This window comes from Ictalurus furcatus, chromosome 28, assembly GCF_023375685.1.
Source record: "Ictalurus furcatus strain D&B chromosome 28, Billie_1.0, whole genome shotgun sequence".
Classification (NCBI taxonomy): Eukaryota; Metazoa; Chordata; class Actinopteri; order Siluriformes; family Ictaluridae; genus Ictalurus; species Ictalurus furcatus.
The window spans coordinates 3,038,618-3,055,239 of record NC_071282.1 but is presented as its reverse complement, the minus strand read 5'-3'; the positions used below and the strand labels follow the sequence as shown (position 1 = coordinate 3,055,239).

At 41.6% G+C, this 16,622-nt stretch overlaps 2 protein-coding genes across 2 annotated transcripts in view; one reads left to right on the top strand and one right to left on the bottom strand.

Moving 5' to 3' along the window:
* Positions 1-1,300: 1,300 nt before the first annotated feature.
* On the bottom strand, positions 1,301-11,222 carry mogat3b (monoacylglycerol O-acyltransferase 3b). The gene is made up of 8 exons (XM_053617869.1): positions 10,014-11,222; positions 8,430-8,534; positions 6,469-6,576; positions 5,558-5,628; positions 4,925-5,129; positions 4,153-4,327; positions 2,852-3,036; positions 1,301-1,643 (listed from the first exon to the last, which is right to left on the bottom strand). Exons 1-8 carry the CDS (start codon positions 10,024-10,026, stop codon positions 1,489-1,491), a joined length of 1,017 nt encoding a protein of 338 aa, XP_053473844.1. The 5' UTR covers positions 10,027-11,222; the 3' UTR covers positions 1,301-1,488.
* Positions 11,223-12,746: 1,524 nt separating this feature from the next.
* Positions 12,747-16,622, top strand: part of LOC128603426 (neuronal tyrosine-phosphorylated phosphoinositide-3-kinase adapter 1) — a 36,448-nt gene continuing 32,572 nt past the window's right edge. The window contains exon 1 of the mRNA XM_053617839.1: positions 12,747-13,285. The gene's annotated coding sequence lies outside the window, so the exon portion shown is untranslated. The remainder of the gene's footprint in view (positions 13,286-16,622) is intronic.

Below are 16,622 nucleotides of genomic sequence, written 5' to 3'. Positions count from 1 at the left end.
ACTACAGCGCTAGCAAGAAAGTTTGCAAAATAATCATGGTTCAAGAAAAAAACAAACAACGACGAAACAATCATCATTTCAAATGCTGCCATTGACGTCCGTGGTGTTTTAGAAAAGCCATGCAGCTGGACTGCAGCTTCACAGGATGAGATTTTCTCCAATTGTTCATTATACTCGCAAGATACGGAGATAAACCTTTTGTCTAACACAGCAGGGCTATATTAGCTTGTCTGAACGTTTGTTTTGCAATATATTTGTCGTAATGGTATTTTGCGCTTCAGTTAAATTCTCCTCGCGGTGTCACTTTCCATCCGACAGCATCGACTCCGCTATGTGATGGAACTCCTGAAGAGAAGTGTGTTTCATACGCCACAGAATGATCTTCTAACGAATAACCTTCAGTCTTTTCCTTAGGTATGTAGGTATTAGGCTAGCTCTAGGCCAGTTAGAGTAAACCTTTTGCTTCAGACTTTGTCTTATTGCTTACTGATGCTGAAATATCTCGAATGTAAAGAAATACTGTAAAGGGATGCTTGTTAGTATTCTCATAACATTACACCCTTTTACAGGCAAGACAAATGTGACGACTTTGGAAAGAAAATCCTGAATTTGACCACAAAATGAGACAGTATTTTTATTTATTTATGTTTTTTTTTTTTTTAAAGATAAGTCCTTCTTTACCAGTACTTCTTTATAAGTACTTTTTTACCAACCAAAAAGACCATAATGCAAGCTTATTCTTTTCTGCTGGCACACAAATCTGTTGGTGTTATTGTGGTAAGTGCCCCAGTGAGCCTACCACATTAATAAGATCATTTATTCGTTTATTTTGTTATTTTGTGTAAATCATAGAAGTTACGAGTGTTCCCACATCTGAGCATAACTGAACTTAACATTAAAATAAAATAGAACATCATCTTAGTGCACGTCTTTGTCAGTTCTCAAAGCCCAGTCTATGGAGGTTTAAAAAATTTTTTTTTAATAAAGAACACGAGAGCGGCAGCATGTGATTTCAATATCGTACAATGATGAATAAAAGTCAGAATAAATTTCATATTACATTTATAATACTTGTATACTGCATGTCAACACAGAATCCATGTACGTACCAATGATGAATTTGCTTTATGAATTTACTTCAGTACAGATCTGGCAACTTTCAGCCATTTAAGTCTTTTTTTTTTCCACCACATAATTCAAGATAAATACAAATGTGTGTAAAAAAAAAAAAAAAAAAAAAATTGTAAACAAAATTAGCATTTAGAAAGATTTCCCTGTAGCTAGTTTATTTTAAGATCACATTCATGACTAGCATAATTTTATTTAAATTAATTAGTAATGTCTAATGTAATACAAGCTGTAAAATTAAACACTGTCATAGCATTTGCATTTAGATTAAAACTATATAAAAAAATTATTCCTGAGACCTTCTAGTCCTGTGAAAACTGTATAACTAATGCTATTCATCGTGTTTGCGTGTGTAGTGTTTTAGATGATGCGTAGCTCGTGTGTGTCGGCCAGTCCGCAGCTGGTTTTGTGGGAGTGGAAGAGTTTGGACAGGGAGTCCATGTACAGCTTGTGATAGTGGTCCACCTGCTGTTCGGATGGATTGCGTATGTGAGGCACAGAGATGGGGCTTCCAACTAAGACAGAGAGAGCGAGAGGGATAACAATTAAGCGTGTGTCTCATGCATCACATTCAGCAGTGCTTTCTTTAAAAAAAAAAAAAAACATTTTCTGTTCAACATGTGCTGGAGGTTGAGGGAAAAACAGCAACTGCAAAGCAGCATTAATCTCTATTTGGACTGGATTAGTTTAGATGAATCTAGATCAGTGTGTTGAACTCGTCTCGACGCAGGGAATCTAGACATGCCTGGCTTTTAAAATTTGGACACGTGCTTCAAAAGTTATGACCATAAACGTACTTTCAAATTTGACCCGACGGTGGTGCTAGAGCATTGGCAGCACGTGGCACAAATTTGGTCAGCATGTTCCTCCCTAATCAGTGTACCAAATTTCACAACTTTTTACCAGATGGTTCTACGGACCAGTCCATACAGGATTTCAGAGTTTTTTTGTGCGGAAAACTACTTGGACTGGCGAAATTACAATCGTATAAAATTGTTTTACGCAATCTTTCACAGGAATATTTGTTGGTAAATGATAACTTTTAGCTGTACTCATGTTCGACGCACGCGAATCGAAGAGGGCCTTGGCTGAATGCACGTTGTGATGACGTCACGTGATGCGTCTTGGCCAAAATCTGCGGAAAACTTGAAAAATTGCAAGCTCCTGCAAATATTGAGGAGTTTCCTAGAGTTTGCGTTCATTTCTGCGATCGCAAAATCCTGGAGGGACTGGAAGGACTGCCATGGACATGTTAGCCAGAAGAAGAAGAAAAGGTATAAAAACATTAGGCTGTCTACACACAGTATAGCCCTAAAGACAATCTAGGAAGCATTCCCTTTTCTATCATCTCGTGCCAAAACAAAAACATTGTATTGGCCAAATATAAGATTTTGTCTGAGAACCTATGCATCCAGGGGTTTTAGATAAGTTGTTGAATTCCATTTTATGCATACATATTATTTGTCATGTGGTCTACTAACGATCAAGAACCTAAACAACCGCAATCCTGAAAACAATCAGATTCATGTAGTACTCATGGCACTACATTGCGAAGACTGGCCCATCTCTGTGATTTATACAGAGTGCACTTATCCCATGTGAACTGAATTGAAATGATTGCGAGTGTCGTCTCTGCGTCAACATACCCAAACTTGATGAAGAAGAATGGCTATACAGGTGGCATTAGATGTACGAGTTGTGTTGGGATGTACAGCACACTCACCCACAGTAACGACAGGTCTCCTGTAAGGCAGGAGCAGCCAGCGTCCCCCAGTGAAGAGACATGGAGCAAAACCCATCACCCGCTTAAACAGAGTCTGAAGCCTGCGGCCTACGCTGCCCTCGGACAGCAGCACCTGCGGGAAGAGCTCGTTCTCCCCAAACGAGTACACTGGAACCAGGTCAGCCCTGAAGTCATAACAAGGATGACATGTAGATTATCATGTAACTATACATGGATAAAAACTACGATGTGGTGTTTTTATTAAGCAAAAAAATTCTAATCGTCGGGAAGTAATTGCTGTGGTATAAGAGATGAATAAAACACTCCGTGGGTGGGTATTTATTTATTTATTTGTTTGTTTGTTTGTTTATTGCATCAGGCCACATCACACCACCACCCTGATGATTCTTTTCCTGTAACAGTGCGCCCCCAAGTGTTGTATTCTACACTCAACACAAATAACCGGATAAGGCGTGGCTTGACGGCGTGTTAACTTATCAGGCAAACATTACGTTGGAAACTTTGCATTAAATACCAAGATCTCACCGTAGAAATTAGAAACCTACAGTAGCAGTTCCTTGCTATATCTTAACAGTGATATTCTAACATGCCACTTAATTACAGCTCAGTATGTAATGGCATTATGGTCCATTTGGCACTTGTGGTGTAGTGACATACCGGTATGACGCTGACGAGGAAGTTACATTTCGTAACGCTAGAAGACTTGTGAAACCGACGAATACATGAAGTTCAAGTGGTTTTATTGTCACTTCATCCCTATTCAGCTGGTACAGTACACAATGAAAGGAAACAACGTTCATCCAGGACCACGGTGCTACGTAAAACAACACACTAAGCACATGACGACACAGAGCTAAATAAGATCTACACAAGGTGCACGTGCAGACGTGTGCTAACGACTCAGGACAGTACAGTAACAGTGTAGCGCCAACCGGTAGACAGTTTTAGTGTGGAAGTGTCTGATATAACAGGTAGTGCAGAAGATAGGTGCCAAGGAGTAACAATATAATTTAAAAATGGTATAAATGTAAAAATAACATGCTATGACTGAGTATTCAGCAGATTAGCTTCTACCAAATATGGACATAGCAGTTATTGTGATAGCAGCCAGGTAAAGCGTAAAGTGAATGCAAAATTGTTTTCATAACTGTCTCAAAGTTATGATTCGTCGCCGTAAAACATCCACTGAAAATGACTGCAGTTTATTTATGATCTGTATTTCACATCTGGCCTTCAAAAAGTGACAGAATGTATGTATTTTCTCTCTCCTTTTCTCTCACCCGTTTTCCAGAGCGAGACGCACAAAGCCTTTCCTCTGCTTCATGACCACCGTGTTCACGCCAGGAGAACAAGCCAGTGACTCCTCAGCTCCTCCGATGATGATGACCATGGCGTTGCCCACACCAGCTTGACTCAGCATGTACTCCAGACTCTTCTTACTGACTGGCAACCCGCCTGCGCGAGAGCGAGACAGATTTATTACAGTCTTGGTGGAATTCCCCTTTTTTTTCCCCTCTTGTTTAAATTCCTTAATGTGCCTTAGTGTTAAAGTAAACACTTATACCATTTATGAAACCTACGTTTATTGAAAAGTAAAAAGACTGCACACAGGAAGTAACTGTAATAAAATATTTCAATAAAGTGAAATCAAATTTGTTGCATGTGCTTTGCAGAAACACTTTGTTTTTTTTTGTTTTTTTTAACAAGGTTTGGGTTTTGTACTCATGCTTGTGGTTTCCGTCCCAGACCACTAATGCAATTGAAGACGCTGTAATACGGAAAAAATGCGATGCTTTCACACAGTCACTAGTGTGTGTGAAAAACAGCGGTAAGTAGCGGGCATGTACTGTGCACCATTTTCTATTTTCTAGCACAATTTCATGACTATAGACATTATACAATGTCTTATTTAAATGCGACACATTTCTAGTTTTATATATCCATGTATGTATACTGTATGTAGTATGACTACAAAAATTAATTCTTATTTTCTCATCACGGTATAGCATCATACCCCTAGTGTGAAGCAAATTGTGATTCTAGCATGCGCACCTGCAAACATGAGGTACTCTCTGAAGAGCGGCATGCGGAAAAGGCCAGCAAGTACGACCAGAGAGGAGCGCATTCCCGGGAACGCCTGTGCAAACCCGCCGGTCTCTGTGCCGAAGCAGGAGAAGGCGCCTATGCTCATGATGCCATGCGGGTGGCAACCCAGAATATAGTTCTTCCTGGGATTCAGCTCTGCCGTCTTCACCAACTGAAAAACCGGAAAGGTAGAGTGTCCGATTTTATTTGTGTAGCTACTTCACATGAGTGTTCACGTCCATCACAAGGACAGGAGATCCTGTAGCGTTTCCTTTCGAATTTACATGCTGGGTGTGAAGTCATAACGGATTGCTTACTAGCATGCTAACTAGCTAGGAGAGTCGTGTATTGCCTTGGTATTTTATCTTTTGTTTTTCCCTGTTTGGTAGCTGGAATAATACTACTGCGCCTGCTACATAAGTTCTGCACCTAATATCTACAGTTATGCTTGACTCAAAATCTTGGCTCTCTCGGGACTAATGAAACTTTGAGCACTTGAATAATACAAAAGTACAATAACAGCCCGTACAGTGGCGATAGCGATGGTGTCCCAGTTGAAATGGCAGAGTAGTGGGAAGATTAGAGTAGTAGTCTAATTACCTTTACTGGGAAGTAGTCTTTCAAGTGTTTCCATACTCTCCAGTTTCTCACAAACGCAGTTCTTCTACCACCTGGTTTAAGCACAGAGATGCAAGCAGTATGGTAAGTATGGGTCATGATTTGTTAGATAAATGTACCTATATTAAAAATGGTGCATGTGAAAAGTGTACTTGGCACCTTCTCGTTTATAACATGACCACTTGCCAGTGTGCCAAATACAAAGGATTTGTCCATGTTTTACTGATAGTCATTTTATTCATCAAGTGTCCTCTCGCTCACATATCAGTCGGTTACCGTTATTTCTTTTCATGACTGGAAGTTTCGAAAGTTAAAATGTCAAAATAAATATAACTTTAGCCTAAACTGTTATTTAAGCTTGTCGTCATGGTTCCAGTCCAACACGGTTCCATAATATCGACAGATGCGATATGGAACTATGATTGATTTTTGGACCAGAGCTACATTAAAAGTGTCCTGATATGAGAATAACCTGCAAGCTGATCGGAAATGATTACTTGGCAATGAGGTCCATCCGTCCGTCCAGTTTCTGTACTATTTATCCTACACAGGGTCACAGAGTGCCTGGAGCCTATCCCGGGGGGCTCGGCGCACAGGGCACGGCCATGATATATAAACAAATCAATAGACTTATTAATAATGCATGTTTTTTTTTTATTGTTTGATGTGATTCCACAGTCAAGACTTTCACATGTTCAACACAGACACTATCTCTGGCATTCTTTTTTTTTTTGCATTATTTAACAATGCAAGATGAGAGGAGCCTGACTCATAAATAGGGGTTTGTGTGTAAGAGGGTGAAACAGTAAGACAGTGTATGCTGCCACTTTGAGTGTGTGTGTGTGTGTGTGTGTGTGTGTGTGTGTGTGTGTGTGTGTGTGTGTGTGAGAAACCTCTCTCAGGCGTGTCCCAGTCAATCATCTGCCAGGTGAAGTAGAGAGTGGGAATCAGCCACAGTGGAGTAAACATCAGATAAAGCATCAACGCCAGACATAACACACCTACACAAAACAAAAACATTAGCATAAACAATTAGCATCGCCCCTTGCAATTCAATATTACAGACATTACACTACAAAGATGCTTCAAATGGATAGAACTGATAAAGAAATCTACCACAGATGTAAACAGACTCTACGTTCCAATACCATTTTCAACACACCTTCGTCGACTTCCTTACATTACGGTACATCACAGCGGTGGAGAGATTTTTCCTGACATACTCGACCATGACAGGAAAAAAAAAAAGTGTAACTGAAGCAAATGTTTAAATATTTGTCCAGTCTACTTCTTTCAAACCACGTAAAGAAAAAAATCCATTTTGATACAGTAAATAGCTAACTTTCTAACCAGTTACTTAGTTAAGTAGAAGCTAGCATGCTGACCACTAGCTGGCATGCTAAACAGGCAGCTTGCTAACTAGCCAACATAATACATTTTAAAAATTCACACCAGTTAAACACATGGAGTAGCTAGCTGGCTACGTAAAACTGAAATCAAACACACGATGGCACTATTAGGGGATTCGCTGTTCAGATAACGCTATTCACTGCATATGTAGTGCATTTGCACTTAGCATGAACAAAAGGTTTTGAAGTTTTCCTGTACTCAGAAAAGACCACAAGAGCAGATTACTTGTCAGCTGATACTACAGTTAATAAAGGTTTATTTGAAACACAACTGTGTTTGTAAATATGTATGACGTGCTTCCAGAGACGGGCTATTTTCTGTCTAGATGTAGCCCACTATCTAGCATGCAATGGTAGGTCGCTTGCTAACTATCCAGCAGATTAAATGTAAAATAAAATAAAATATTCAAATCAGCAGTACATATAGAGGAGCTAGCTGGCTACATAGAAAGTCGAAGTATCCAGAATCACTTATTAATATACAGTCACCTCCAAAACTATTGGAACAGCAAGGCCAAATACATTTGTTTGTGCTGCAAATCAAAGACAGAAAATGTGCAAAACCCAAATGTCTTCAGTGTACAGCAGAAACAAATGAATTGGCCTTGTCGTTCCGACAGTTTCCGAGGAGACTGTATTGTTCAAAAGTTTTTCCTCATGTCTGCGTAATGACTGAATTTGCGTTATATAGTCACACATTTGAAATGTTTGGGAGGTAGCGACCACCACCTGGCTATTCTAGACCCGTTTGGAGTCTGTAATCACATAGGCTACAGATTAGAATGAAAACATGCTGGCTTTTTTCACTTTTTAATACAGTGACAGGGGAAGGAGAACGCGGAGGCATGTTCAAAACAATACTGGAACACAACCTTACGTTTTGTTTTTTGTTTTTTTAATCCATTTTAATTCCAGTTATCAATTTACAGCACAGCGGAACTCTCGATTAGTCAGAAGTTGATGACTTTTCTATAGCGTCAACTCTGACGATAGTGCAAGCTGTAAGGTTTATATTATTGTGCTGCATTTTCTTTTAGTTTATTAACTTCAAGAAAGAAAAAAAAAAGAGAGATTCTGGTGAAGGAGCAGATGTTCATCGCTGCTATATCATAAGTGATAACAGGAACGAACTTGCTTCACAACATTAAACGTGACTATAAATGGATAAAAAGTGCGAAGTGTCGTTCATTGATAAACAGAAACTGTAATCTTTGGCTAATTGTTTTGGTGTAAGAGAAAGAAAACGTGTTCGAAATGAATGATCAGCTTCAGGGTGGTAGAAGAGTGGTAACTCTGCTGGTTATCGGGCTGTATCACACCATCATCTTCTTCTTCGTGTTGTTTTTGATTTTCCTATCCACCAGCAGTCCACCTGGTGGTTAATTCCTTACATAAATAATTGTACGAGTGTGTGTGTGTCTGCAGGCATGAGTACTGTATCTCACCCATAAACAAGAAGCTCAGCACCAGCTGTAAGACACTGATATCCTCGATAAACAATTTCCATTGTGATTTCTCGCCGTTCTCCTCCGTCTCATCCGCTGCAGCAACTGAGAGAGAAAGAGACATTAAACACAAAGAAACCCAAAACACAACACACCTAGTCAAGTGTCAGGACTGACGAAGCCCCACAGCCCCAGTCGGCTAAACGTCCTACTATTTCATAAGTGACCATGTACTCACTTTGAACACTTGGTTTTAGTGTTTATAGTTAAAGCCATAGTTGAGAAACGAACCAGCGTTACACAACTGTCCCTTTACCCAAAATGTCACACCCATCTTTGAACTTCTCCGAAGTTTCCCCTCTTGAGTTGGCTAGTAATCTCAGACTTTCTCGTGTGGTTTCTGACGCTATATCACACACTGATATCTAGAATAGTAGTAGTAGTAGCAGTCTTCAATTAGCTTATCACGCCATGCAACCATCAGACTCGAGATTGTTTGTCGTGTTTCCATTAGCAGCAATGTTCTCCACTTCAGAAGCAGAATTCTACTTCAAAAGAATTTGAATTGTATATTTAATCTTTTTTTTTTATTTATTAGAAACTTATTCTGTTATTTTTCACTAAACGATGCACCATGCGAAACCGGAGATCTTCCTTTACTCGTGTAAGTCTAAGCAACTTTAGCCTTATACTACAGACATCGAACGAGATCAAATACATTTGTGGTATGGGAGAAAATAGTTGGGGTTGTTTTTTTTTTAATAAACATTTCGCTTGAACTATTCCTAATTCATGCTGATCCGTACATGTGCGCATCACTTCGTTGTGCGACTGATTGATCGGAATGACCTCTGCCCTAGTATGTTATCATATCTGCCAGAGTGATTGACCTTCTCACCTTGTGCAGAGCATGATATTAGGCAATACATCAGATAGCAAGTCACACACTGAAATACTGAGATGTTCAATTTGAATGCATATTTCACAATGCATAGCTCTTTGCTTCTTAGTGACCTGAAAGGTTATTTTATTTATATATATATATATATATATATATATATATATATATATATATATATATATATATATATATATATAAAAAAAGGAGACACAGAAAGAGACGGGTTGAAACAAAAAAAGGAACCAGGCTGTGAGAGAGGAAAAGTGAGGCAATAAAAGTGAAAGAGTAAGATTGACAGAAGGGAAATAGACAGTGAGAGGAAAAGTGAGGCAATAACAAGAAGTGTCCTAAGAGAGAAAGAAGGGGGAAAGAGACAGAGTGAGGGGGAAAGAGGCAATAAAGAGAAAGCAGATGACAGGGTACAGAGAGAGAGAGAGACAGAAAAAGAGAGAGCGACACACACAGAGAGAGAGAGAGAGAGAGAGAGAGAGAGAGAGAGAGAGACAGACAGAGAGAGAGACAGAAAGGGAGAGACACAGAGAGAGAGAGAGAGAGTGTGTGAGAGAGAGACAAAAAAAGAGAGACAGAGACTCAGAGACAGAAAGAGAGAGAGACAGAGAGAAAGAGAGTGTGTGCGTGTGTGAGAGAGAGACACAGAGACAGAAAGACGAGTGTATATTCACCTGTTCCGTTCATATCTCCCAGGTTGGTTTCCTGCAGTTCACTTCCCGTTCAGCTGATCGCGCGGTGCGGTCGCGGCGCGCGCCTCTTTGCACTTTGATCCGCGTGCAGCAGATAAGAGAAGTCGCACCGGAAACAGACTGCACTCGGTAAATCTCCGAGAACGGATCTCGCGCGGAGCGAAACTAGCGCGCGTGGAAGGCCACGGTGTCATGCTGTCGCTGAAATAATGACTGAAATCATCTCTTGAGAAGTTCTCCCTCATTAGCAAACAGACTGAGAGGACCAAACGTGTGTTCTTACAGGCGGACGGGTGCAAGCGCGCGCCAGAAGGAAGTGATCGTCAAAAAAAAAAAGAAAGAAAGAAAAAGAAACCGTGAAAGGAAGTAGTGAGCGAGCGCGCGTGGTCATGGGCGTGGCTAAACAGTTCAGGGCATTTCAAAAAGTGACCGGTTGCGTGTATATGACATGAAAATATAATATGACATATACACACTGAACATGCAAAACAAAACAAAACAGAATAAGACCCCAGCAGAGCCCAAACTGAACATGGAACAGACTGGAACCAACAAAACAAACAATAAAACAACAGAAGAAGAACAGGGAAACAAACAAAACTAAACAAAAAAGCAAAACAGAAAAAAGACAAAACAAACAAAAGAAAACAGAACAGGGAAAAACAAACAAATAGCAGAATAAACAAGAGAAGAGAAAGAAACCGCATAGAATAAAACCCCACACCAGAACCACCACGTCAAAACAAAACAAAAAGTCAAAACAAAACACAACATAGAACAGACTGGACGCACCAGAACCACCAAAACAAACAAACAAACAAAAAAAGAACAGAAAAAACAAGCAAATCTAAATAAAACAGTAAAACAAACCAAGAAAAGAGAAGAAAACAGAAGACAACAAACACCACCAGAACCTCCTTGACAAACAATTGAGCAATCCCAGTCAGGGAAAAAAACAACCGAGGATGGAGCTATATGATGAACACTCAGCAGGGGGCGCCAGATTTCCTCTGGCCAGCATTAACAATCAGTTTATAAGATTATATAAATTTGTCTAGGAATTATAGTTTCTAATGAATATAAGTGAATATGTAGGCGTAGGAATATCAATATATTAGTTATTATGGTAATTAGTATAATTTTAGCTGTAGGTGGTATTTAAACTGTAAGTCAAAGTGTTCTCTCTCTCTCTCTCTCTCTCTCTCTCTCTCTCTCTCTCTCTCTCTCTGAATGCACATTATGTGGCCTAATAGGCTACTAAAAGCTCTCTTACAGCCTATTAAATATGGCTCTTACTGCTTTCTAAATATGGTCTAGGCTATAATAATTACTGTAGTATGCACTGTATACAGAATTGTTTTATTTTTTTTCCTTCCAGTGCAGTAGGTAACATCAAAATAACGACATAGACACAGGCTCATTTAAAACAAAACAATACGTTTGCATGGGCACCCAGAAATAACTATAATAGGTGTGGACATTTCTGGCCTCATCTTTACTGCATTTCCTTTATTATCAATATCCTTTTTCTTTAAGAACCCTGCATGGTTACTTCATATGGAGCTCAATGTAATGACCATATATTCAAACACATGGTGCTTTTACAGTTACAGTAACAGTTTGTCTTGGGTTGTAGCCTCATTGAAGCAATAGCATGCATCAGAGAGTATTCCATCCAAAAAGAGACTCCATCTGCCCTAGCAGAGGTAGGTGTAAAGAAAAACCACATACCTTTCGCAAGTGATCATGAGATTTCCACATGTGATTATGTGAGTAATATATGATCGCGTAAAAATAAAAAATAAACAATTCGATCTGAAAAACAAAACCACTTGCCCTACATGTGAAAATGAAATGAATAGCGTACAAATCACACGTGAAAACAGATGAATATTGAGCAGACCATATCTCATATCCTGACACGTATTTTCCAGAGCTTACTATTTCAGCCCAAAATCGAAATTCTCATCAAGCATTATATAGCTAGTCTAATGCTTTGGGATCAGATAAAAACCTTAACGTGACGCAAACTTACGTTAAAGTTAAAACGCAAATCTCATGACAGGTGCGTGTTATTGCATTATAAAGTGTAAGAGCCAATCATGTTCTATGGAATATCCATCCATCTTCTATACCGCTTATGACCCCCATTAAGGGAACCTGGAGCCTATCCCAGGGAGCATCGGGCACAAGGCAGGGTACCTGGTCAGGGTGCCAATCCATCGCAGGGCACACAATCACATACACACCCATTCATACACCACGGACACTTTGGACATGCCAATCAGCCTACTATGCATGTCTTTGGACTGGGAGGAAACCCCCGCAGCATGGGGAGAACATGCAACCTCCGCACACACAGTCGGATCGACACAGGAATCGAACCCCCAACCCTGGAGGTGTAGGCGAACGTGCTAACTGCTAAGCCACTAAGTTCTATGGAATATGTGAATGTAAACCCTGTGACACCAGGGAACTGGGGTGAATGTGTAGGTCAATCAATGTTGGGAAGTTGGAGAACACCAGAGAACCAGGAGGAAACCCATCTCTGCCACCATGCAATATATATATATATATATTTAAATCAGGATTTCCTTACTGACCCTGATGTGTCTTAACTCAACCATGTTTGGGTATAAACACTCTGTTCTGTGTTGGACTGCAGTTTTAATTCAGGTTGCACCTGATGATTCAGGTGTACAGCATCTAGACACAGTAAGTCTGGATATTTTCAAATAAACATGAGTCGGATTTATGAAAATTTGGTTGATTAACGTTTAATGATGTTTCCAAATGTTTTAAGTAATGCTTAAAACCACTCATAAGCAACATTTACGATTCCGGTGCTGCGTGTGTGCGCGCGCGCGCGTGTGTGTGTTTGAGTGCGCGCCTGACGAGAAAATAAAAATAGACTGTCTGACATCGCGGGGTGTCTAGACATGTCTTCCAAGTGTGTGTGTGTGTGTGTGTGTGTGTGTGTGTGTGTGATCAGAAAATATAGATAGTCCGTTTGATAACAGGGGGTGTCCAGACACGTTTAGTGTGTGTGTGTGTGTGTGTGTGTGCGTGCGCGCGTGCGCGCTTGCGCGTCATCAGGGGTTGGGGTTTCGGCGCGCGCGCGCTTTCTCCCGACGCCTCGCGCTGCTGACCGGCTGATCGCGGAGGAAACCTGTCACATCGGCGTGACGAGTCAGTCAGCGGACGGACGGAGAACCGGCGAGAATGGACGAGACGAGGGCGGGCTCGTGCACGAGGTGAGCTCAAAACAACCGCGGTGTACCTGTCTAGCATGGCGGAGCGGATGTCCACAAATAAATAGATAAATAAATAAATAAATCATGTCTTATTATAAAGACGATACAATAAAAGATAAAGGGCGACTGACGGGAACGGGTCGTCTTCCCCTCCGCGAGCTCCTTAAGGAAGAACTGCGACATTAAACATTCATGTCCATGAAAATCCGCTCGTGTGTCGCTTCTTCATCTCCTTCTTCTTCTTCTTCTTCTTCACTCAAATCTGCGCACGGAAACGCCGGTACGTCACGAGACCTTCATATATTCCTCGCACATATTGACCACGCTGATGTTTTTCTCTGGGTTTTATTTTCTACGCAGTGAAGTGCAGTTCGGAGACCGGAGTGGTGTGTGTGTGTGTGTGTTTTCTGAACGAGACTGTTGTTTACAAAACGCCACCGACCCACAGACACCGAGACGTCTCCTGATTTTGTCATAGCCTGTGATATTATTATTATTATTATTATTATTATTATTATTATTATTATTATTATTATGTTTCTCTCCATTCTTTAAGAAGGCGGTGTCGGTGTGAGCATCCCTCCGTGGATTTGTTGTGTATTTTGGCCTCTGCATTAAAGTGTGCGCGCGCGCATCATTTCATTAACGGGTTTTCATTGCCATGAGGGAGTGAAACGGGCTTCAGCCACGGGACGTGTTTTAATGGTCGCGATGCTCGTTGTGGTGAAACTCGAGCGGCTTTGGTATCGATTTGTGTACGAATATACGGTTACAAACATCCCTGCACGCGCGTGCGTCCGTGTTGGGGGAGTTGCAGATTAGAAACACGAGCCGTCTCGGAGGAATTCACTTTACACACATTTTCCCCCTCTGTTTAGCTGTAATTGTGTCCGTGGCTCACGTGGATGCGCGCGGCTGCTGCGTAAACACCGTGCGCGAGAGGACGGCCCGTGTGTGTGTGTTTGTGTATATGTGCGCGTGGGTTTATTTTCTTACTAAAAAAAAAAAAAAAACAAGTCAGCTGATCATCCCCGCGTCTATTCCGTATCAAAACCCGACAGCGGTTGTCGGTACCGAGCAGAGTAAGCCCAGTCAGCACAGCGCGCCTCTCGCCGGTCTGTTCGGTGTTGTTTAGCCTACTCGAATGGAAATGTGTGACGCGTCTCCGCCGGTAACGTGCAGCGCGCTGTGCGCGTTCTCAGAGTCGGCGCGTCAGAGAAGACGTTTCGAGTTCATTTCGCGTTTGAACGCGCCGAGTAGATATATAGAAACCGAATGGGCGTTTCGTCGGTGTTCCGCCATGTTCTGCTCGCGCACCGTCTCGCCTGCGTGAAACGCGCGTCTCTGGAGTCAGGGTTGCCAGATTAAGGACACCGTTTCAACCCTGTCCAAAATTTCATCATCCGTCTCATTACTGTGAATGCTTAAACCCGACAAATAGCCTAGAGGTTTATAGCTAATCAACAAACTAACAAACTGCCAATCAACGAAATTAAACTGAATTATTTCTAATAGAGGTGGTAGTATGTTGATATAAAACAGCCTGTTAACTAATAGCTACCTTTCCTTGTCAACAATACATCTTTTATACCTTTACTGCGCATCTTTTACCCGGAAAGGTGTATAACGTTTAAGTGTAACATATTACGACTGATTTCTACTTGCTGCTGATTTCTACACGTCGGCTACGCATACCCAAGATGGCCGCCATGTGGACATCTGACGTGTCACTTTCCTCGGAAATGAACACGACGCGTCCAACACTCATTGTGCGATACCGATGTAAATAGCGGAGTCAGTACAGCGCCACGAGACACTGTGTCTCCAACTGACAAAACAAGCTATTGTCATGTCTCAAGCTATCTTCACTGAGAAGCAGATCATGACAACAACCACGCCAACGGCAGAATGGTCCAAAGAAAAGTGGAGCTTGTCAGCCTGTTTAGCGCCAAACAGTTTGACTGATGGACAGAGATGTTTTGGCGCTGACGTGCCATCTGGTGGACGCCGCTTTTAATCCTCCAGATGTACATTAGCTGTGCAAGTATGTAAACAATGCCGCTCGCGTAGCAGCTGCGTGCACGTACATGCGCCTGGTGAAAGCGAGGTATATTTGCACCCTTACTCTTAAAGTTCATTGAAGGTACAACCGTGGGCCTTCAGATCAGATTCGCTAGCACACTTTCAGTAACCGATACACGCTAGCCAGGGTTGTGATGGATCTGGAGCACTGGGCGTAAAAACGGGAATACACCCTTACATTAATGGCATTTGGCAGACGCCCTTATCCAGAGATACTTACAGTTATCTCATTTATACATCTGAGCAATTGAGGGTTGAGGGCCTTGCTCAAGGGCCCGACAGTGGTAGCTTGGCAGCGCTGGGGATTGAACTCCTGATCAGTAACCCAGAGCCTTTAACCCCTAAGCCACCACCACACAATGGGAACCCGGTCCATCAGAGGGCACCGTGCACACACTTATTCACGCCGAGGGGAAATGTAGCACCTGTAACCTACGGGCTATGTTTGGGCGGTTGAAAGAAACCAGAGAACCCAGAGGGACACCCAGACAGGCATGGGGAGAAGATGTGAAACGCCACACATGCAGCAACTGGAACTCCAGATCAAACTGCGTACAAGTGATTCGAGATCAAAAATATGTTTCATAATTCAGCCCTACCCTGCCTTGCAATTGCTAACATACTCGCATGTCCACTTTGCATGTTACTCGTTCAAATTTTGACTAATGCACACAATATGACAAAAAAACAATTATTTTAAATAGTCTACTGTGTTAAATATGGTTCCAGGCATGTCTTTTAACACGCGGTATAGCTATTTCAAGGATTTCCTCAGATATTACATTGTTTTGGTTTTTTTTGCCACATCCTCCAGCTCTGCTACCGAAAAATGTGTATTAGCATGATAGGGTGTTTCCCAATCTGGCAACCGGGAATGCGCACGCGGGCATCGAGCTGTAACCATACTACTGCGGACGGACGCGGTCGTGGAATGAGAAAGTGGGCGTGGCAGAGCGCGGGTCACGCGCGTGTCTGTGGTGGCTACTTGATGTTTCATATCAAGAAGAAGAAGGGGAAAAAAAGACATTTCCTGTACCCGCACGTACTAGGTCTACGTCATGGCAGTGCGGTAGTAGCGTATATAGGCTAGACATGGAGGGTTACCATGGCAACCGATGAGCACTGATGATGTTTTGACGCGCTCGAGTCAGTCATCGATAAATCGTGATGACGTAGAATAAATGATGCATGAGATATGATGCACTCAACTGGACAGATTTGTTGCTGATATTAATTACATCGAGGAATGAATAAT